Genomic DNA, 22099 nt, shown 5'->3' with positions numbered 1-22099 from the left:
TTGACTTCCTGATTTGACTTCAAATTAAGACTGATGAACTGAGACTCAGTTTCTCCATGTGAAAAACTGGGATATACCTATTTCATAAGAAATAACTACTTAATTTAGGTAAAGATTATATGAGATAATTCAGGTAGTGTGCTCGGTACAACATGTGGAACATGCCAAGTGCCCACTGTATGGCAAGATATGATATCTACTCCAAGTTTTGCCCCTGTTCCCCTTTTTTAAACTGTTACTTTTCCATGCACTTTCAGGGTCTTCCATTTGCTTGTATGGAGTTATTGTCACAAACTTTGAATAGCTGTCCATTGCTTTTTCTGCTCTCTGGCTTACTGTTATTTCTGTGTATTACCTTCAGGTTTGAGTCTTAAATTAGACCCCTGGAGTCTGAGGCCTCACTGCTGCCTTCTTTTGCTCTCCTTTTCCTTCTGTCTCATGTGCCACATTGGCTTTGGGGCTCTGTGTTCTCTACTCCTGGTCCAGATTTGGCTTGCAGACTCTTTTAGCATAGAAAAACTACAAGTTTTAGTCATATAGACCCCAAGTGTAACTTCTGCCTCTTATCAGCTGTGTGATTTCAGGTACTTGCTTGCATCTCTGAGGCTGAGTATTCATTTTCTCTTTTCTAATGGAGGGACAATGGTACCTGCCCTGTGCCCACTCCCTGGGGGGCAATTAAAAGGATTAAATATAAATGATCTATGTGAAGCTCTTGGCAGCAGGCAACATACACAAAAATATTTCTCCCTCCTTATTCCTCCAAGAGTCACCACAATAAATTTGTTTTTCTTCTCTCCAGGACCACCCTGTCTTGTTTACATTAGTGAAACACACTAAGGTATAGAACAATGCATTAAAATGCTACTTAATTCAGAACAGTCCACTTATTAAAGATTCATGACCATTCTGTCAGGGCTCAGGATGAAATTTACCTTGTCAGTTTAATCTTATGGCAGAAAGGGAGGGAGGCCAGTGTGGAAAGGAGAGGACTGCATGGTCTGACTCACTTTTGTACCCAGAGCTACTTTCATGAAGTGCGTGAAAATGGTTTTGCTTCATATTAAGTAGTATATGACTGACAAAATGAGGGTATGTCAGGAGGGCTACCATATTTGTTAAAAAGTCATCCTTTTAGTGTCTTATGGCTGCTGGATGAACTTTTTGGAGGGGAATACAGAGATCTCTGAATCTAAGTATCCTACAAACTCCACAAACTTGGTGATTGTACAAAAGCCATTTGTTCCCAAGTGTGTCAGATACAGCCTTGCAACTGCCCAATTATATGAATGTCACATTTCCCCCTTTAAGCTTTGGAGATAAACATTGAGTTTGTTACTAATTTTACACAAGCCTTCCATGATTTACTGCTAAGGAAGGAATACGTTTGGAATTTCCTCCACAAAATCTTTACAATTTTCTGAGCAGGGAACAGAGAGGAGAGTCTAGGGAGAACTAAAGGTTAGAATTAGAATTTGGCCTGATGTGAACATAGTTTTGATGGGTATCTCACAGATTCCCAGCACATAATGCTTTAAAGGGGAAAAGAGAAGAACATTCAGACATAAAGAAAGCCTTTAGTGTCATCTCCCTTGAGTTTTCCTGTCTGTACTTTGCCTTCTTCATGTGCCCTGTGACCTCCAGCCTCTTACCCTTGATAGATGCTCCCACCTCCACCTCAGAAAGGGGGGATGGATGGAGAGGAAACTGTAAGTGAAGGGCCCATCATGATCAGCTGCTTATAGAATGGCCTGGTGTCAGGCGAGTAATTACTCCTATGGGCCTTGGTCGTCTTTTCTATACTTTTGGAAGAATCATACCTAATTTATCAGGACTATTTTGGAGACTAGATTAAATCCTCATTTTCTCAGGATCTGTAGCACAGAATAGTAGCCTGAAATACGCCAATGGTCAAATGGCTGTAGGAAATGGTATATACTTCATATTAGTGCCATCCAGTCTCTGAGGACTTCCACAGTACAAGAAACCCATTTAGTTCTGTTAACCTGTGCTGGGCAACACTGAACCAGCAGGTACAAAGATAATGAGTTCCCTCCTGTATACCCTACTTCCTAACTTGGAGTACAGAGAGATAGACCTGGTATCACTGAGAGGAGGGGAGGAGGGGAAGGTGAAGGTCAAGTCTTATAGGGACTCTAAGCCAAAATCTTTCCAGAGCTCTGGATGGTGAGTCTCAAACTCATCTTTTAAGAAACATTTTTCCTCCAGCTAATTCCTTATGAATAATAATTCTGAAAAGTTTATTTGCAAGCAGTCAAAGAATTGAGGAGAAAAACGCGTTTTCAATTGTAGTTAAAAATGCATCAGAAGTAGTAGTTAAAATTCCCCCTTTCAATGGATTGAAAGGCAGAAACTATGTTGGTTTTCCTGGAAAAGTGTTAGAGATGAAAAATATTTTGTTTTCCAGTCGTTGAAACAATATTGAAGAAAAGAAAATGCCCTGGGAGATGAATACAGAGATAGAAAGCAAGCACCAAGTAAAGAACTGATGGTGGTGTCCTTAGCAAATCCATGAATGAACAGAAAACCACATGAGAGAAAATGATGGACTTTGGTATTGTTTGTGTGTGGAAATGAGATGATTCCTTCTTCCCAATCACTTGGCCAAATTAGAAAATTTGATAATCAAACATAGAATTTGTTTTTAATTAATTTATTTCTACACTTGTGGCATATGGAAGTTCCCAGGCTAGGGGTCCAGTTGGAGCCATAGCTGCCTGCCTACACCACTGCCATAGCAACTCTGGCTCTGAGCTATACCACAGCTCACAGCAACACCGGATTCTTTATCCATTAAGTGGGGCCAATGTCCTCATGGATATTAGTTGGGTTCAATACTGCTGAGCCGTAACGGGAACTCCTGCATTTGTCTTTTTATTCATAGTATTATTTTTATTCAATTTGTTATTAATTAAATGGGCAAATTTGGGAATCATGTTTTAAGAAACTGCTCCAAAAATAACCTTGTAAAATCAGATTAGAGATACATTATATGCCCTGAGGGCAGCAGGAAGCCAAAAGGAAAATATGAAATTAGAAAGTGACCTATAATAGTCACTTCATTGGTAAAGGTGATAGAGCCTCCATTATTAATCAGGACCTAGTTCAATGTCTAATTTCACTGACTGTCTAACTTATCAAATTAAATTAAGTACAAAGGAGGAAATACTTGGCTAGAGAAAAAAGTTCTGTGCCATTTTGCTTTCTACCAACTTAAAACCAAACCATAGAAAAGGGAAAAAATGCTCAAATACTTTATTGGAGGAGAAAAAGTTAAAAGAGATCCCTGCCCCCACCCTCTGAAAAACTGGCCTGGCAAAAGACCATTGACAGAAAATAATTGGAGTTCCCTGTGCTTGCTATAATTCAGAATAGAAAAATGGTTGTTGTTTTCATTTATTCCACTAATATTTGAGTGCTAATTATGTGCCAAGTTCAAATCATTGCTTTGTTGGATATTTGATGCCTCCTCCCTGCTGCAGGCCTAATGCTTCAGTGTCATTTCTCTTTCACTGCTTGCAGGATTAGCAGAAGTTTGTTGGATAGTCCACTATTCTGTGTAGATATTTGAAGATAGGATTCTCCCAGCAGGAAACCATCCCATCCCTGAGGTTGTATCCGAAGCATCTCTAATTCTCAGTGTTTCCTACATGTGCACAGGAAGGCTAACAATGTAGATGCTTTACTGACCCTTTGGTCTGTCCTTGTGCTGAAATTTGTCCTGGGTAAATAGGAAATTGAGGATACAGTACATTTTTGAAGCAGGGGCACTGGAGGTTGTCGAAAACTGAAAAATGTGAGCTCTGCCTGGGAACCGGGAAGGCTGCTAGACCCACAGCAATAGATGGAGAGCAGCATTCTCAATGGGCAGGGGTCTGATGGGGCAAGTTACAATTCTTTCCAGGATAGGTTTTTCCGTCACTAAATGAAAGCTGTGCGAAGACATGCTTCTAGCTCAGATGCTCTTTGTTTTCTGTGCAGCTTACTTGCTTCAGCACTTGAAATTCCTTTCTCCACCTTAGAAATGGGATGGAAAAATGACAGTTTTGTTTGTTTGTTTGTTTGCTTGTTTATAACTGATCCACAAAACAAGGAATTTTACAAAGAAATCCTTCAGGCCTCCTCACCTGCACTTCCTTTCTTCTTTTCCCTTGCTTTTGCTCAGCTGGCACCTGCTTTCTCTCAGTCCCTTTTTATAATCTCATTGTTCCTGGTGTGACAGCATGTCTCTGAAAGCAGGTGCCATCTGGAACAGCATTTTTAAAAAGTTCTCTGCTTTATCGATCTGCATTTTCAAATGGGTCCTTTTTCCTCTACTAAACCTTTAAATTTCCTCCTTCCTCCCCTTTGTGGAACTGGCCTCCTACCTAAATCTGCCTCCTTCTGTTCTAAATTTCGCACACACATTACCCAGTAAGCACCTAATTCTGCAAATCTGCAAAAACAAACAAACAAACAAAAACAACAACTGTAGAGTTGTGCTATTTTCCATTAATCATTTACTTGTCTCAGAAGCTATCTTTCCACTCATATGTGGACTAATATGGGTCTAAGATAATGACAGCTGTTAAAACAGGGATAAAATACAACACATTTTGGAATACTACAGAGCTGTTATGTTTTAAACTTTGATAGGGAGTATGGATACTACTTAAAAAATCAAATTTTAATAAGACCATTACAGAAAAGGAATGTGACATATTCAATGTATTTACCGCTTTTAGCTATGCATCGGATACATATGAATTTTTCCTTCCATTAAGTCTGGTCAGTAATATTTAAAATATAGACATACTGTTCATTAAAATATCTTCACTAAAATATTTATTTCTTCCCTTAGAAAAAGAATTCAAAACTTTTCAGGGCCCAGTTTTAAAAAGGAACATGCTGTAGCTGAATTATTTTGGTGGTTTTTTTTTTTAGGGATGAGAAAAATATCACCACTGCAACTAGCAAAAACTATAAATGATACATTATTGCAAGTGTTCTAAAAAAATCAGAACAAAACTAATTTATTGTAGTTCTGTCTTCATTATACACCACATGTTGGTGAGTTAAACACAACAAAATTATTATCTTTTCTTTTAAAAGTGTCTACTAAAGATAAAAAGAATAAGGTAACAATTAACATGTAGTTTGTTACATTAAAAAATCTGATATACATATTTCTATTGCCTGTTAGCTTGTTCTAAGCCTTTTAACTATTACAAAAGAAAAGAGAAGAAAAGTTGTCTCCTTTAAAAGCAAACATTCAATTCAGTTGATACAACATTACAGTACAGTCAACTAACATCATTCAACAAAGGTAACAAGTCTAGCCTTAGCTTCTTGAGTTAAAAGTCTGTAGACCAGATTGCTACAAAAGGTTCAATGCTGCTTCGCAGCTGTGTGTTAGCTTTTTGGAGGACATGGTACTGTCTGCTGATGGCTTCAGAAGAAGGGGTCATGCTACTGGTAAAAGCACAGGGGAACCCCATCCTGTCATTAATCATTTTATTGAGCATTGTAGTTAGAACAGCATTATTGAGTTTAGCACAATAACTAGAACAAAATAATAATAATATAATAATAATATAATAATAATAATCATAATAATGATAAGAATAAAAACCAAACACAAACTGGAAGCCTAGAGATGCTGCCAGCTGTGTCAAACCCTTGCGATACGCTATACTAAAAAAATTTGAAATATCCACCCGTCCTCTCCACTCTGCCACAAACTAGCAAAGTCAAAAATACAAAAGTCTTCAACTTGTTACTTTTGCAGAATAAAGCAAAAATGTCTTTGTGCTCCTTACTACCAGAAGCAAAATATCCACTGAGTTACCACATGTAATAGCTTCTGGATGTGTCAACTTGGGTTGGCTTGGTGTCTGCAGACCCATCTTTGTCTTTCTCGCTGTCACCTTCCCAGAGGTTAATGAGTGGTGGATACAACTCATTTAGTGGGATTGAAGAGGTTTTTTGCATATACTTTTTTAATGAATGGTGGTAGTTTTTTCTCTTAAATCTTTTGGCAATATACACAGCAATGGATGCAAGGCTAATGATGGCAAACATGGACCCCATCACTGCAGCAAGGGCCGTACTGGTTTCTTGATCAGATACATCCAGCGCAAAGGCAGCATTTTTGGTTGTGACATTAACACATGACTTTTGAGTCTGCTGATGAATATTGGACACTGTGAGACATACTTCATAATCTGTGGAAGGCTGGAGATGTGTTAAGTTATATTCATGAACATCTACCGGGACCCTAGCAGTATATGTTATGTGGGGGTTGTCGATCTTGACGGTGGCAGTTGACCATTTTAAGTTTGATGTCATGACGTTGGAATTAACTTTCCAGGACACTAGAATAGAATGAGATTCTGTCTGCTTGACATATATTTTCAGCACCTGGGTGCCATCCAGAAGGGTTCCATTAACCTTAATTGTCACCACTCGAGTGTCTGCCCCTTCAACATTCTGGGCAACACAGGTGTATCTTCCTGAGTCTTCAATTTGTATGTTAGCTATTTCCAATGTACCTTCACTACTTAGTTTGTATTTTTCTGAAAGTGTTTCCACAGTTATCTTATTTCCAAGGGGAGTGACCCAGTAAATTTCAGGTTCTGGCTCAGCCATGGCCCGACAGTCTAGAAAAACTGCTGTGCCTATATCCATGTTTAAATGATTTGGGAAAGTGTCGTGAGATATCATTGGGAGGCACTGTTCACTTGAATCCTGGATTAAAACTTCCTTCACCTGCTGCCCTCTATATTCAGGAGGCATGGCACAGAACATGGATAAGGGCTCCATGAACCGGATGTTTGTCTTGTTGGAGTTAATCCAATGGATGACACAATCACACCTTAGGGGATTGCTGTGGATACTGATCTCACGCAGATTGGGCAGGGATTCTACTGTCTTTTGGTAAACGGCATTCAAGGCATTGTTGTTCAACATCAAGCTTTCCAGGGCAGGAACACTTCGAAAAGCCAAGCGGTGGATGTAAGATAATTTGGGGTTGTTGGTGGCTTCTAACTTTGTGAGTTCAGGTAAATTATCCAGGGCATAGCGGTCCACAGAGACAAGTTCCCCCATATTGTTGATTCCCAGTTCCTTTAACCGAAGCATATTTTTAAAGTCCCCTTCCTGGATTTTGTGTATGGGGTTTTTGTTGAGATCTAAGAATTTCAAATTTGGAACTTTTTGCAAGGCAAGCTGAGGGACTTTGACCAGTTTGTTATCGTAAAAAGATAGGCTCTCAAGGCTATCCAAGCCCACCAAGGCATTTCCAGGAATATCAGTAAGAAACATTCCTGCCAAAACTAAGCTTCTCAAATTTGAGAGGGGTTTGAAGTTCATATCCAGAATTCCAATCACAGGGTTTTCCCCAATCATAAGAATTTCCAGGTTGGGTGTTGAATCAAACCAGCGGCTATCAATAACTTTCAATTTGTTGGAGTTCAGGTGGAGCCTTAAAAGATTTTTTAAGCCTGAAAAAGCATTAGCAGAAATAGTGCTAATCTGGTTATGGTTTATGTAGAGTTCTTGAAGGTTGCTGAGGTCTTGCAGACAATAATCATTCATTTCTGTAATCTGATTTTCCTCCAAATGTAGAGTAGTGAGCTGGGTGAGGTTTGCCAGCCCTACTTCCTTAATATTTGTAAAGTTGTTCTGGGAGAAATCCAGCTCAGTCAGGTTGAAAAGCTGCTGAAGCTCATCCACAGTCTTTGCGATGTTATTGCTCTGTAGGAGAAGCACTTGAGTATCACTAGAAAGGTTGCTGGGAATTCGTGTTAAGCGGAGATCATTGCAATCAACAGTGGTAGCTTCTCTATATGTTGACTGCGGGGTAAACCAGGGCCTAATTTCACATACACAGAGTTGTGGACACTCACTATTTTGTAGGGAAGACCCAGTTAATGCAGTCATTAGTAAGCCCAGCGCCAATCGGCAAGCTGCTAAAACAAAGCTCATCCTAGCCATGCTGGCTTGCTGAGCAAGCTCAACTCCTGACAATTTTTCAGTTTTAAGAAAAGGTGAACACTCTATAGTGGTGTGAAGGACAGCAAGCAGAAAATGTAAACATTCAAGCAAAATCTCCGTTGAGATGTGTAGAAATCCAGAGTCTGAAGGGATGGTTTCCTGGAGTTTTCAAAAGGCAGGAAGCAATTTGGAGTCTTTTAACAGTGTCTTTGAATTCCAGGCATGCACACAGCTCTGTGGCATAAGTTATTTCAGCCAAATCAAAGTCTGGAGATGTGCCTGAAAATTAGATTAGGACAGATGTTTATGTTTATTTCATATACTTTCCACATTATAACTTTTCTCTACTCAAAAGCCATAATCAACTTAGAAATCTACTAACAGAAAGTTCAAAGTAATGAAACAAGCTTTTAAATTGTGGAATACTTTTAATATATTATTACACTTACTATACTAAACTAGTTTTAATGTCCATTCACCTTTACAATTAAATTGGGACTGCTTTGTATTACTGGGTAAAATCATTAAACACACATGCATGTGTATCCACACATTCATACACACTGAACAGAAACCCTTAGAAAAGCCCACAGATGTCACTTCTTTAAAAACAAAGGTGACTTCAGAAACTACATGTATCTATGGTTCCAAAAAATAAAGCCAAATGAAAGCCAGTTTTTTAAAGTTAAAAAGATTCAACATTCATTTTTAGTTATTTATATTTTAATTAATACCTCATTTGTTTTCAGGAATTCTTTCTTTTACAAATGCTAAATTCTGTAGACATATTCAGCCAAAGCTAATCTAGCTCAAATATTCCTATGCAAAAAGTTAATTTGACAGAAGGACAAAAGGGAAATATCAGTATTCGCATAGCTACATCTGATCTTCACTGACTAAAATTGTAAAAGGACTTTATTCTACCATACTGGTCTTCATTAAAAACACAAATACACTTATACATGTATATATAATCTCACATGAATGATTTCATCAATCTCGTGGGAATGTCATGGCCACATAATAGCTATACACCATGGATATGTTATTTAACCTCTTAAAGCCTCAGCTTCTTCAACCATAAAATAGGATTGGTCATAAAGGTGTCTCTCTCATAAGATTATTGAGAGATTTAAAGGAATCTATGTAAGGCTCTTTTTTTTTTTTTTTTTTTTTTATGTAAGGTTCTTGGTGTAGTGCCTGGCAGTATTTAATACTTATAAAGGTGAATTGTATTTATTATCATCTTATTATATCTTATATCTCCCTAATTTTAGTGAAATCATGGTTATTAGAGGGTAAGTAGAAGAAGGAAAGCTGGAGATATTTGATTTTACTTTAGTCATCATCTACTCATTTTGAAAAGGTCCTCTGAAGTTAAATATGGATTGTTTACCTGCTTGTAAAGATAATATTAGTAGTTAACGGTGCTAGTCTTCTGGATTCCAATCAGGTATAAAAAGCCATTAAAGATTCAGTGTCTGTCTTGCTTTCTCATGACTAGTCCAGGCACTTGCTAAGATATTAAAAGTAAAGCTAGATATAGATATAGATACATCCTTAACTTGTCTTGTTATAATGCACTCCAGCTTTGAGTACTGAAAGAACTTTAGTGACTAGTGTTTTCTTTTTCTTCATAAGATTACTATAAGGATTCAATAAAATAAAGTGTATGTGCTTGGGAAGCTTAGTGTTCAACACATAGCAAGCTCTTAATTCACACTAGTTACTATTATTACCTTCATACTTTGTAAAACAGTTATCCTTATAATGAACCAAGAAGTATAAAAATATAAATAGCCAGTCCTAAAGTTCTGATTTGTTATATTTTAGTAGAAAAAAAAATGAAAAGTTCTACATTTTTTGGTTTGTTTTACAAAATATAAAAACCAAGTTACTGGATGGAATTTAAAAAAAAAATCCAGTCCAGATTTGGCAAATCAGAAGTAGGAGAAGGAAGTGAATGTGTTGCATAATGCTGGATGCTTGCTATAATCTCGTCTTCTCCAACCCCTAGGTTATTTTACGAAATGTCATGGACATGCAACACTTTTCAATATTTAACACTACCTGATTCTGACTTTTATCAAAAAATTCCAAAGTTCCTGTCATAGAGCAGTGGTAACAAATCTGACTAGTATCCATGAGGACACAGGTTTGATCCCTGACCTCCCTTGGTTAGTTAAGGAATTGGTGTAGCCATGAGCTGTGGTGTAGGTCCCAGATATGGTTCAGATCCCACATTGCTGTGGCTGTGGTATAGGCCAGCGGCTACAACTCTGATTTGACTGCTAGCCTGGGACCCTTGCTGTGCCAATGGGGCAGCCCTTAAAAAAGACAAAAAGCCAAATAAATTCCATAAAATAAAAACATAACTCAAAGAATAGCATTGTCCAAATATTATTAACTCCACAAGTTTATTCCATCTCTAACTCTGAGATGGAATTTCAATCAATTTTTATGTTTCAATTTAATTGAAGAAACATAGTAGGAAGTAAAATATGTATTCAAGTTGTATAAGACTCCCAAAACAATGTTACCATTGAAGAGAATCTTTAATGTTCATGGATTGGAAGACCTAATATTATTAAAATGTCTATCCACCCAAAGTGAATTACAGATTCAATGCAATCCCTATCTAAATCCTAATGGCAATATTTGTAGAAATAGAAAAAAAAATCGTAAAATTCATATGGAATGATAAGGAACCCGGAACAGCCAAAACAATCTTGAAAATGAAGAACAAAGATGGAGGCCTCACACTTTCTGGTTTCAAAACATATGACAGAATAATAATAATAACCAAAGACAGATGTATAGCCCAGTGGAACAAAAAGCCCAGAAGCAAATGCTTCCATGTATGATCAGCTGATCTTTGACAAGAGTGCCAACACTACACAATAATCTTTTCAAAAGATGGTATTGGGTATCCACATGCAAAAGAATGACAGTGGGCCCCAAGAGGACAACCACTGTCAATAGAACAGAAAATAAACTTTTGTGAGGATGTGGACAAACTGAAACTCCTGTGCACTACTGGTTGGAATATAAAATGGCATAGCTATTATGGAAAACAGTGTGGAAGGTTCCTCAAAAACTGGAAATAGAATTACCATATGATCCAGCTGTCCCACTTCGGGATATTTATCTAAAAGAATTGAAAGCAGGATCTCAAAGAGATATGTGCACACCAATGTAAATTGCATCATCGTTCACAATGGCAAGATGTAGAAGCAGCCCATTTGTCCACTGATGGACGAATGGAAAAAGAAAACATGCATATATGTAAAGTGGGATGTTATGTAGCTTAAGAAAGAGGAAATCCTATCCTGTCTACAATATGGATGAACCCTGAGAACATTACACTAGATGAAATAAGTTTATCACAAAAAGATTCCATGCATATGAATTATTTCAACTAATTCAAAGTCATAGAAACAGAAAGTAGAAAGGTGGTTGCTAAGGACATAGGAAGGGAAGAGAGAGGATTACTATTTAATGGAGTAGCACTTTTGCAAGGTGAAAAAGTTTGAGAGATCTGTTGAACAACAATATGAATATATTTAACACTACTGAATTGTATACTTAAAAATATGATAAACTTAATGTTATGGCTTTTTATTATAATGAAATTAATTATAGGCCAACTTTTATCACATACAAATTATTGATTTTAAATTCTGCAACTAATACAAAATGACTGGCATAGATTTTTAAGTAAAATTGCTTTGTTCTAGGGCTGACTGGACAATGTTGATCAAATAGAAGAAGAAAATGTCTTCCGCAAACGAGTCTGGCAGTGTAAAGGAATGATCCCTTAAAAAACAAACCATGGCTTTAAAGGCCCAGTATGGGCAAGGGATGCCTTTCAAAAAGGCCCACAAACAATAATATAATTACATTTGATGCTTCTTTTTCTAACAATAGATGTTTGGAACACTCTGCACTGAATATAAAATTCCAAAGGAAATGGACTGCATGGTCATCACCATCAGTGAAATTGGTACTCCCATTTTCCCCATGGAATCATGTCAGATGGGATGTTGGTTTAACAAATCAAGATAGTTGATAGGAATTTGGGGTAGGATCCTTATGCATTAAGTTCTTATGGAGTTGGGTGAAAGAAATAAGCAATCATAGTAACATAATGGTTATGTGAATTCTAGTTATACTAAACTCAGCTCTCAACTTGTAGAAAGAATTCTGTCCTCAGGGCATCAAGTGATCTCTTGATTCGGATTTTGACTGCTTCACTTACTAAAAGGGTTACCTTGTATGGACACATTTGTTCTCTGTGTCTCAGTTTCCATGGCTAAAATTAAGGCTAATTATACATACTTCATATATGAAAACTAAATAAAATAATCTATGTGAAAGTCTTTAGCCCAGAATCTGGGAAAGAGTCCAGCACAGAGTGAGACCTCAAATCCTTATTTGGATCCCTGGAACCTCATCAAGTTTGCTGTTAAATTTTGTTCTTACCCTGCAGGGTTATTGGGAGGTAATGAATAAGCAAATCTCTTTAAGACTCATGGGCTGGGCATGACAGGTATTTTAAAAAAGTTATTTTTCTCTAATTATTTGGAATTTATTATTGTTTACCATTTCCATTATATTTTCAACCAGTGTTATTGGAATTAGTAGTGTTAGAAATCCAGAGACCAAATATTGCACTGGGGCTAAATTAAAAGCTGATGCGGGCAAGCAAATTATGAAACACAAATCCCCCACCTGGAAATTAACATCATCTCACAGAGCCTGTTAGTCATAGCAATGAGAAACTAAAATTTTGATCCCCCCAAATATGAAGAATATGCCTTCATAGGGCATGGGCTTTTATGCAAATTTTTTTGTGGCCAAATTCACACCATGTACATAATATTCAGAAAAATTCTTTTAGTTATCTTAGTCTCCAAATAGATCCAGGGCTAATATAGAATTAAGATTTGCTTGTCTTCTTCTGGGAATGGCGTAATAAAGAAATGGGATTTTTGTTCAAATAAGCTTTCCTGCTGGCTATAAAGAAAAAAAAAAAAAAGGCATTGTCTCAGTACAAATTCTCCCTCTAGCCACTCTCATGGGATAGGGGCTGGGTTGGGGATGGTAAGGTAGAGCCAGACTCTACTCTATGGATTGACCTCCCAGAAGGATTCCCCATGTCTGAGGCCACCTTGACTTCTACTGCAAGTACAAGTGGCTGATTATTAGATTCACCACGGCTTTAAGCTTTTTGAAACAGAAGTTTAGAACAGAGTTAGGAGTGTGGCATCTGGAGAGACAGACCTGGTTGCAAATTCACCTCTGTGACCTTGGCAAGTTACTGAAGTTTTCTGTTTCCTTGCTTTGGAAAATGAATATCATAAAACCTACTTTGCCAAGGGTGGTAAGAGAATTAGAATGGGATGTTAAATGTAGAGCTTTTTGGTCAGAGGCCCTGGCACATAGCAAGTTCTCAATAGATGTTAACTATCACTATTTACAGGTTTGCTATCTCATCTAGAATTGCAGTCTCTTTATGGCCTTTAAGGATGAAAGGAAGGAATGGGTAGTGGGAATCAGTAGAGGGCGCCCTTTGTGATTTAGCAACTGCAAGTTCAGAAAAGGGCCTGGTGGGAGGCCTTCTGCCAGACCTTCTAACAATTAGATGACTAGTGCAGGGAAAGTCAGAGAGATTACAGCAAATTCTTTATGGAGGGTATGTTTTATTTCCCTTGAGAAGGAAAGAAACTCTTGCAAATGCATTCTGAGCGCTGAATCTTGCATGGGCTATTTTTAAAGACTTTAGTTTCTTGAACTTTTGTTTGGCCCCTGACCCCTTCTGACTTTTAGATTTCTTTCTCCAACCATTTTCCAAAATTATGTTCCTTGTTCACACATTATCCAAAGTGAAGCACCCAGTAGTGTGTGTTAGTGGTCGCAGATGGAGGGTGCATAAGGGAGGAAGAGCTATAATAGTCTCCATAATGCATTAAGGAAACAATAAATTGTATCCCCTTGGAAGGACATAATGGAGTTTGCTGAAGCTCTTTTGCATAAGGAACTGTTCTGAGAGCCCACATTATTCATCAGCAAGCAGTGCAGCACCCTGTGTGAGTGGGCTGAGCAACAGAATGAGGGCGCCAGGGAAAGGATTCTTAATTTTGGCTTCGCCACAGACTTTCTAGGTGACCTTGAGCAAGTCTAGTAACTGTGTCCTACTTTATTTATCTTACAATAAGTGGGTTGAGAGGAAAGACAGTCACAGATTCCTAGGCCAAAATGAACCTCAGGAAGTCACTTTATCAGCCCATAAAAACCACACTTCCCACCACTTTCAGAGAGAAAATTCTTCCCCTGCCTCCCTTCTTCCTCTTACTTCCCTCTCCACTTCCCTTCCCTCCTTTCTTTGTTTCCCTTTTTGGGTTATTAAGTTGTTAAGGAGGCCTGGAGTTTGATTATGCAGAGCATCTCAAAATGCAATGCCTTCAGTGGCCAAGTAGGCAAAATCAGTTGAGGGGAACACAGAAGGAAGACATGGTTAGGTCAAAAGATGGAGAGTGCATGCACTCCAAAAGGCATCCACAAATGTTTATGGATTTGCAAACTGTACAAGCGAAAAGAAACCTGTCTGCATTCTGAAGCCTTTTATGACATGTGGCCTGTTTAAAACTTCTGAATTATTTAAATATCACCATAAATAACATTATCACCAATAAAACTGAGCTAATAGGAATATTTGATAATTAGATATCAATTTTGATGTTCAAATGTTAATATCTTTAAATATTAAATATATCTGCCATGTTCCATATGTGAAAACCTATAATTAGAAACAGTGTATTATGGTGTGAATCTTCGCTTGGAAGGAAACCTCTTTCGTACTTTTTTAAAAAGCATTATATTTACAAAAATTCCTTTCTTTTGGAAGACCTATTTTTAAAGGCAGGCAGAACTTAGAGATACCCTAGGTGATCCAGGATGACCCAGTTCATTGGCAGAGGAAGAAAATAAAACCCAAGTGCCTTGATCCCAAATTCAGCATTTCCTGATCTGACCACTTTAAAATTCTGTGTTGGTTTTTCTGGTTCCCAGAGAAAAATTTGATTGTCCCTTCCCTAATTTTGTTATTCGTAACTAATAAAGACTCAACAATACTCTGGGCAGTACAAACGGACTAGTGCGTGAAGCAGAGGATGGACACAAGTGATCTTTTGATTCCTCCTCATTTTCCTTCCTCTTCTGGGCCAGGGCAAACCCATCACACTGCAGGTGCAGTATTAGCCAACACCTCTGGGAAAAGCTCACAGGCACAGGTGGTCTCCAAGCTGAGGGAATAAGCTGAGCCATAATTCATTCAGCTCCTGAGAGGAACTGGGCATGGATAGCGCATCAGCCCTCATAGGAGGGTTGGCCAGGCATGGTAACCAGGGTAAGTTTGGGCTGCATGGACCAAAGAATTACAAAAGAAAAATTTTTAAAGGCAAAAAAAAAAAAAAAAGAAAGAAAAGAAAGCCAAAAGCCCTGAGCCAGATGTCATGAATCCAAGTCTAAGGTGGTGGCTTGGCATGGTTGCAAATGTGCTTGTGAAAGAGTCCTGCGTAATAACATCTACTTCAGATTCTAATTGGGCTCAGCTGATCAAAGACAAGCAGGTTAGCCTCCCCATGAAATATGGGCAACATCAACTGTGACAGCTGGATAAGGCCTTAGAGATCACCTGGCATATCTACAACAACCTCTCATTTCACAAAGGATACCTCAGAGAGGCAAGGTCACATATTGGGAGGCCAAGCTTGATTGCATTCCTACTCACTAAACACAGGATCCTTTATAGAACCCTGCACTACTTCACCTAGTCTAGGGTTAGTTAAAATACATATTCTGACAAGGTCTAAATGGGTAGGATCCAAAGCTCTCTGAACAGTGTTGGCCTCTAGCACTCCTTTAATCAGCTACCATTTATTAGAAGCATAAGAAAATATCATTCAATGTAAGAAGAATGCAATGGCTTGTTCAGTAACCTCCATCTTATCTTCACTTAGGTAGGTCAGGGATAAGGTGGACAGCTCAATCAATCATGCTGATGGCCAACTTATTTCAAAATATTAAGTCACGTCAGCTAAACAATGATCACTGATTTTTTTTAAACATGGCAGTGAACTGATCAAAACAGTTAATCTGTTCTACGAAAGCACGGCCAAATTGAAAGTTTAATTTGTCAAACACATCAATTACATTTCTTTTAACCTGATGATGGATTATGTGTTGCAAACTCTGTAAGGGCATATATATTCGAATGTAAGAAGTGTATGGGGTCCTACTGTACAGCACAGGAAACTATGTCGAATCTCTTGGGTTAGAACATGATGGAAGATAGTATTAAAAAAAAAAGACTGTATATATAATGTATGACTGGGTCACTTAGCTGTTCAGCAGAAATTGAAGGAACATTGTAAATCAACTATACTTTAATAAAAAATGATTTAAACAGATTTGAGTGGGGGAGTTCCCTGATGGCTCAGTGGGTTAAGCACCTGGCATTGTCACTGCTGTGGCTTGGGTTACTACTGTGACACAGGTTCTATCCCTGGCCCGGGAACTTATATCATGGCAGAGACAAAAAAAAAAAAAAAAGATTTGAGTAGGAGTTGGAATGGAAGCATGCATTCCATAGGAAAGATCTCATGAATAATATAATAATAATATAAATATAGCTAACTTTACTAATAGACTTTCTTTAATAAAATACTTATTATGTACAGACCACTACACTGAGTGACTTACATGTGTATGGATAAAGTATGATCATCCCTACTTTTCACAGAGAGGTAGAATCACTTGTACAAGAGCTCAAATAAGACTGAGTCAAGGACATAAGGCTCGTGACCTAATGCTGTCTAGTTCTGAATCTTATCTGGTTTGAAGGTACTCCAGAGACTGGAGCATTAAACCACAAGTTAGGTGACCCCGCTTCTCAGCTCTGGTTTTGCCTCTGACTTGGATCATGCTGGCCATCTTTCCTATGTGTAAGTGATGAGGCTGGGCCAAATCCAGATGTCTTAGGCCTCCTTCAGCTCTAGAGCTTAAGGTATTTGACACTTCCTTTCTGGTTTCCACTCTTTTTTTTTTCTTTTTTCTTTATATAGCCACACTTTCAGCATATGGAAGTTTCCAGGGGCCAAATCAGAGCTACACCTGGGGCCTAGGACACAGCCATGGCAATGCCAGATCCGAGCTGCCACAGCTTGTGGAAACTGGATCCTTAATCCACTGAACGAGGCCAGGGATTGAACCCGCATCTTCTCAGACACTATGTCAGGTTCTTAACCCGCTGAGGCACAATGGTAATTCCCATCTGGGTTTTCACTCTTAATAGGACCCATATGAGCAGCACTCTTTATGACTGAAAACAAAAGACTTGAGGCTGGCTTTTTAAGAGAAACTGTGTTTAGCAATTTTTTTTTTTTTTTTTTTTTTTTTAAGAAATGGTCTAGGGAGTTTCCCAATGTAACCCAGTAGATTAGTGATCCAGCTTTTCTCTGTGGAGGTGCTGGTTCAGTCCTTGGCCCAGCACAGTGGGTTAAGGATCTGGCATTGCTAGAGCTCTGGCATAGGTCACAACTCTGGGTTGGATTCAATCCCTGGCCTGGGAACTTCCATATGCCATGGGTATGGCTGAAAAAAAGAAAAAAAAAAAATGGCCTAAAGAGCAGACTGAGCTAGGCACTACCTTTGTTACCTTGGACAAATTAAAATTAATTCAACTCTCTTGGCCTTGGTTTCTTCATTTTTTGGAGGGGGATTGTCAAATATCTGCTTCATGTGGGCGTTGTAAGGATTAAATGAGAGAACGTGTTGAGCAGTTCTTGGTACAAAGCAAAATCTCAATAATCATACATTTCCTTTGGATTTCTCAACTTAGAAAATTAGAATCGGGTGCTGAAAACTAAGTACTCTACCCTTTCAACAAGAAAATCAATATATTCCTTAAAAGTTATCTGGAACAGTTTTCTTTTGCATTTCTTTTCTTTTCTTGCTTCTCTCTCTCTCCCTGTCTCTTTCTCACTCAAGCCTAACCCTTATTTAGTGCTTTGTTTTTCCCTCTTAACATCTTTGGGAAGTAGGAACTATGATTTTCCCTTCTCACACTGAAGAAACCAATACATGGAGATATTAAGTAACTTGCCTAGGACATACAGCTAGAAAGGGATGGAGCAGGATTTCAACTGAGATGGCCTGGCCCCAAAGCCCCTAAACACCACATCCCACATGTCCCATGGTCATCCTGAAGAAGACTTGATTGTGAATCAGATGAATGGGACTGTCAATGAATCAAAAGTATAGATCGGTTAGCTAGGAGCATTTATAGCTCTTAAAGGCAATACTCATTCTTCCTGGATGATGGGGGCCCAATAGATCACAGAGAAGACCTAGGGTTGGTTCGTCTCTTTGCCAAAAAGCTTGGGTACCACTGAGGCATCTTCTATCCTTTTGTTAAGGACAGAATAGATTTCCAGAATACTAGATTTTAGAGCAAAGACACAGGAGTAGTTCTGTAGTTAGTTTGCATTGTATCTGGTAGGTCTCATGTTTCTATTTTAATACAAAATACAGATGTATAAGCAGGTGTCCTTTTCCTTTAGACCAAACAATGAAGACTCCAAAAAGGTTTAACCTGCAAACTCCCCAGTTATTACATCTCTGCATTCAAAGTTCAATTCTCCCTCTTTCCCAACTCATTTTCAGAATGTATTTTCAAAGGCAATGTCATTTTTGGAATTAAGAAAAAATCACACATTTATTTTAATGAGACAATGCTAATTAAATCTTTGCATGCTAGTTACTTAGGATTTGAATTTTGCAATTTAATGGCAAACCTCTTTAAAACACTATGTTAAAAAGTGCATAAACCGAGCATGATGGAGGATAATGTGAGAAATATATGTGTGACTGGGTCACTTTGCTATACAGTAGAAAACTGACAGAACACTGTAAACCAACTATAATAGAAAAAATAAAAATCATTGTATATATAAAAAAGTGCATATACCTCTCTACACTGAGAGGCTGGGCAACAACCAAAGCATTTCCATTACTCTTTGTCTCGGAAAGAAGTGTTCCAAATGAGTTACATCCTTCACTAAACAAAGGAACAAAAAATATAGCAAGGAATGGGCATTTACCAACACATTTACATAGTTATTTTAGTTACTTTGGGTGCAAAGATGTAAACAATACACAAATGGAATTAAATCGTTAGCCCAAGAAAGATACAGGAAGCATCTTTTACAAATAATGACATATTTTCTAGCCTTGTAGACACTTCCAAACTTTACATCTAATGTTTCTTATGGGGCTGTTTTGGCTGTGTAGTAGTCATAATAATAGTAGCGGTCACTGCTTAACTAATAGCAATGAGCGCGTACATGGCCTCAGACACTGCACAAAGTACTTGACACAAATTATTTCATTTAATGAGGTGGGAACAATTAATTTTCCTATTTTTATGGATGATGAAATGGAGACTCAGAAAAATGAAATAAGCTGGCCAAGATCATGGAGCCAACAGAATGGTGGGGGTTCTATGTGAGTCCAGGCATCAGAGGCCAGAGCCCAAATCCTGTTCCTCTTCTATCCCAACCTGTCTGGGCAGGGAAAGTCCCTACCAATATTTTAATCTGCCAGGACTAAAGCAAGTTTCATGGGGTGGAGACCTTGTTTCTGTCTTATTCATAATGACGCTGGCCTGGCATCTACAAAGTGGGCACTCCATAAATAAATAAAATAACTGACTGAATCAATTAAAGTGTGCTTTCCAGTTAACCTGAATATGGCAACAATTTTAAGCTTGCAAATGTTCACAGTCCTACTGGCTGTCTTTGACTTTTGGGCTGATACAAACTCTATGCTTTTAAAAGCGTTTATTTTATTTTTAAAAAAAGAAGAAAAAAAAAAAAAGGATATGCCGTTTAGTACCTATCTGCTCCCCATTCATCTTAATGCTTGTGATTTAGGAAAATCCTACTCTCTGGATCATCTTTTTCTTTAGACTCTGATGAAATCAGAATTCAGCCTAAATGCAAAAGAGGTCTAATAAACTGATGCCTAATTTAATTAGATAAATTTAATTAAACAAGTACTCACTGGGTGTGTTTACTGTGTCACAGGGCCAGAAAGACCAGACTCTGCCCTTAAAGAATTTATAGTCCTGTGGGGAGAGAATCAGACAAATACACAAGTGACTCTGTAAAATGAGATACATGTCAAAAAGGAGGAGGGAGTGAGTAGATTTATGGATCCTCAGCAAGGAGAGGTGAGAGCTGCCAGTCTGTCACAGCTCTATCAGTGCTAACCAGTACAACCCTCTGATGATGGAAGTGTTCTGTACTGGCACTTCCTAATAGGGTAGCTACTGAGTAGCCACTGAGCACTTGAAATGTGGCTTGTGTGAAGAAGAAATTAAATTTAAAAATTTTATTTCAACTTCTTTCAGTTACATGTAAATATCCAGATGTGGCCAGCAGTTACCATATTAGGCAACAGTACCCTAGATATACACACTTGGTGTTTAACCCAGGAATCTTTTTAAGAATGCAGATTCTTGTGCCTTATGGAGATTTCGATGAAGTAGGTCTGAGAGAGGGTCTGGGTGATTAAGGCTCTAATGCAGACCACGTTTAAATACTCCAGCCTTAGCCCATCCTGGCTCAGCTCTGCTGTATTACCACTCATGGGTTCAAAGGGTCTGGCAAGTATGTTGGCCTGGGCCTGATAACTGCAGACATGTGGCTTGACTTGGCTTTGCTCTAAACCACTCTATCTCCACCCACTCATCCAACTGCTTTTAGAGGTGACCCAAACTCAAAGCTAATATATAATTGAGTGTAAGGTTGTGTTTTATTCCTCTTGGTAAGTACTGTGACTAACACAGTGCCTGCCCTTTGAGTATTACATAAATGTTTGCTGAAACAACCAAGAAATATAACAAAATACATTTTCAACAGTCTTCCACTTAGGGAGCCTACCACCCCAGAAAACAAAGTCCAACTGGAACAAGGGTATGGATAATGTAGCACAAAAAGTAAACACAGGAGAGCCAGTTCACTCTTAAAAAGGTGTATCATTTGATTCTAGAAGGAAATTCATAAAGAGACAATTCTTTTGTCCAGAATCTCGGGATAAGGCCAACAAAAATCTTCATCACCATAGATCTCCTACATTCAGACCAAGCATCAGAGTGCACCATTGTCCTCCTTACCATCATCGAAAATATCAGTTGACAGAGAACATTTTGTGTAGAAAATAACCTAAACAAAAAATCTATACCTCTGTAGGAAATACAATGGTTCTTTCCTAAAGACAAGGCAGAGTGTGTGAAACTTTTTAGAAATTTCGAATTTTTGATGGCAGTTGCCACACACTGTCTAACGGAGTGCTGAACACTGAGTGGGCGCTCAAAAAAGACTGCTAAATGAAGAAGCTACCTATTTTGTGTTTTAGGCATTTTAGTTGGCTCCCATCAAAAACATTTCTCATTTCTGGATCATACCTTTGGGCGAGATAACTGTAGAAGATATGAGGTAACATAAACTTTAATGATTTTAAAGTGTAGAAATTCTAAAAAACCAGAAGGCAGGAGTTCCCGCTATGGCACAATGGGATGAGCAGAGTCTCTGGAGCACTGGGAAGCAGATTCCATCTGGCCAGGCACAGTGGGTTAAGGATCCAGCATTGCTCCAGCTCCAGTGTAGGTCACAACTCCCACTCAGATCTGATTCCTGGCCCAGGAACTCCACATGCAGAAGCAGGGGTGGAGGGGCAAAAAGAAAAAAAAAAAAAAAAAGGAAGGCAAACTCATATTACGATGAGAAAGGTGGAAATGGTTTTTGAGAACTCAGGAAATTATCTATTTCCCACTAGAAGAAAGGGGGTAGGAAAACATATCAAATGAGGGTAGGAAAACATGTCAAATGAGACAGCAGTTCTTCAGAAGATGAGAAGGCACTCAGGCTTTGGAGCCAACAGATTGAATGAAAATTTGGCTCTACACGCACATATGTCACTTTTCTTCTAGTCTCTGGGTCTTTGAGAACAGTATAAACATCCTTTCTTCATGAATTCTGTC

At 38.3% G+C, this 22099-nt stretch overlaps 1 protein-coding gene across 3 annotated transcripts in view; it reads right to left on the bottom strand.

Annotated features, from left to right (window-relative positions):
• Positions 1-5011: 5011 nt before the first annotated feature.
• LRRN1 (leucine rich repeat neuronal 1) overlaps positions 5012-22099 on the bottom strand; it is a 36759-nt gene continuing 19671 nt past the window's right edge. For 2 of the 3 annotated variants that reach the window (XM_047779447.1, XM_047779438.1), the window contains one exon: positions 5012-8274. In XM_047779447.1, coding sequence (XP_047635403.1) covers positions 5845-7995 — 2151 coding nt within the window. In that variant the 5' untranslated portion in view covers positions 7996-8274 and the 3' untranslated portion in view covers positions 5012-5844. Of the gene's footprint in view, positions 8275-20118; positions 20161-22099 lie in introns of those variants that run through there. The other variant, XM_047779456.1, reaches the window with a different exon arrangement.

This window comes from Phacochoerus africanus, chromosome 1 (assembly GCF_016906955.1).
Source record: "Phacochoerus africanus isolate WHEZ1 chromosome 1, ROS_Pafr_v1, whole genome shotgun sequence".
Lineage (NCBI taxonomy): Eukaryota > Metazoa > Chordata > Mammalia > Artiodactyla > Suidae > Phacochoerus > Phacochoerus africanus.
Note: the sequence above shows the minus strand (reverse complement) of the source record. Positions and strands in the feature narration are given on the sequence as shown.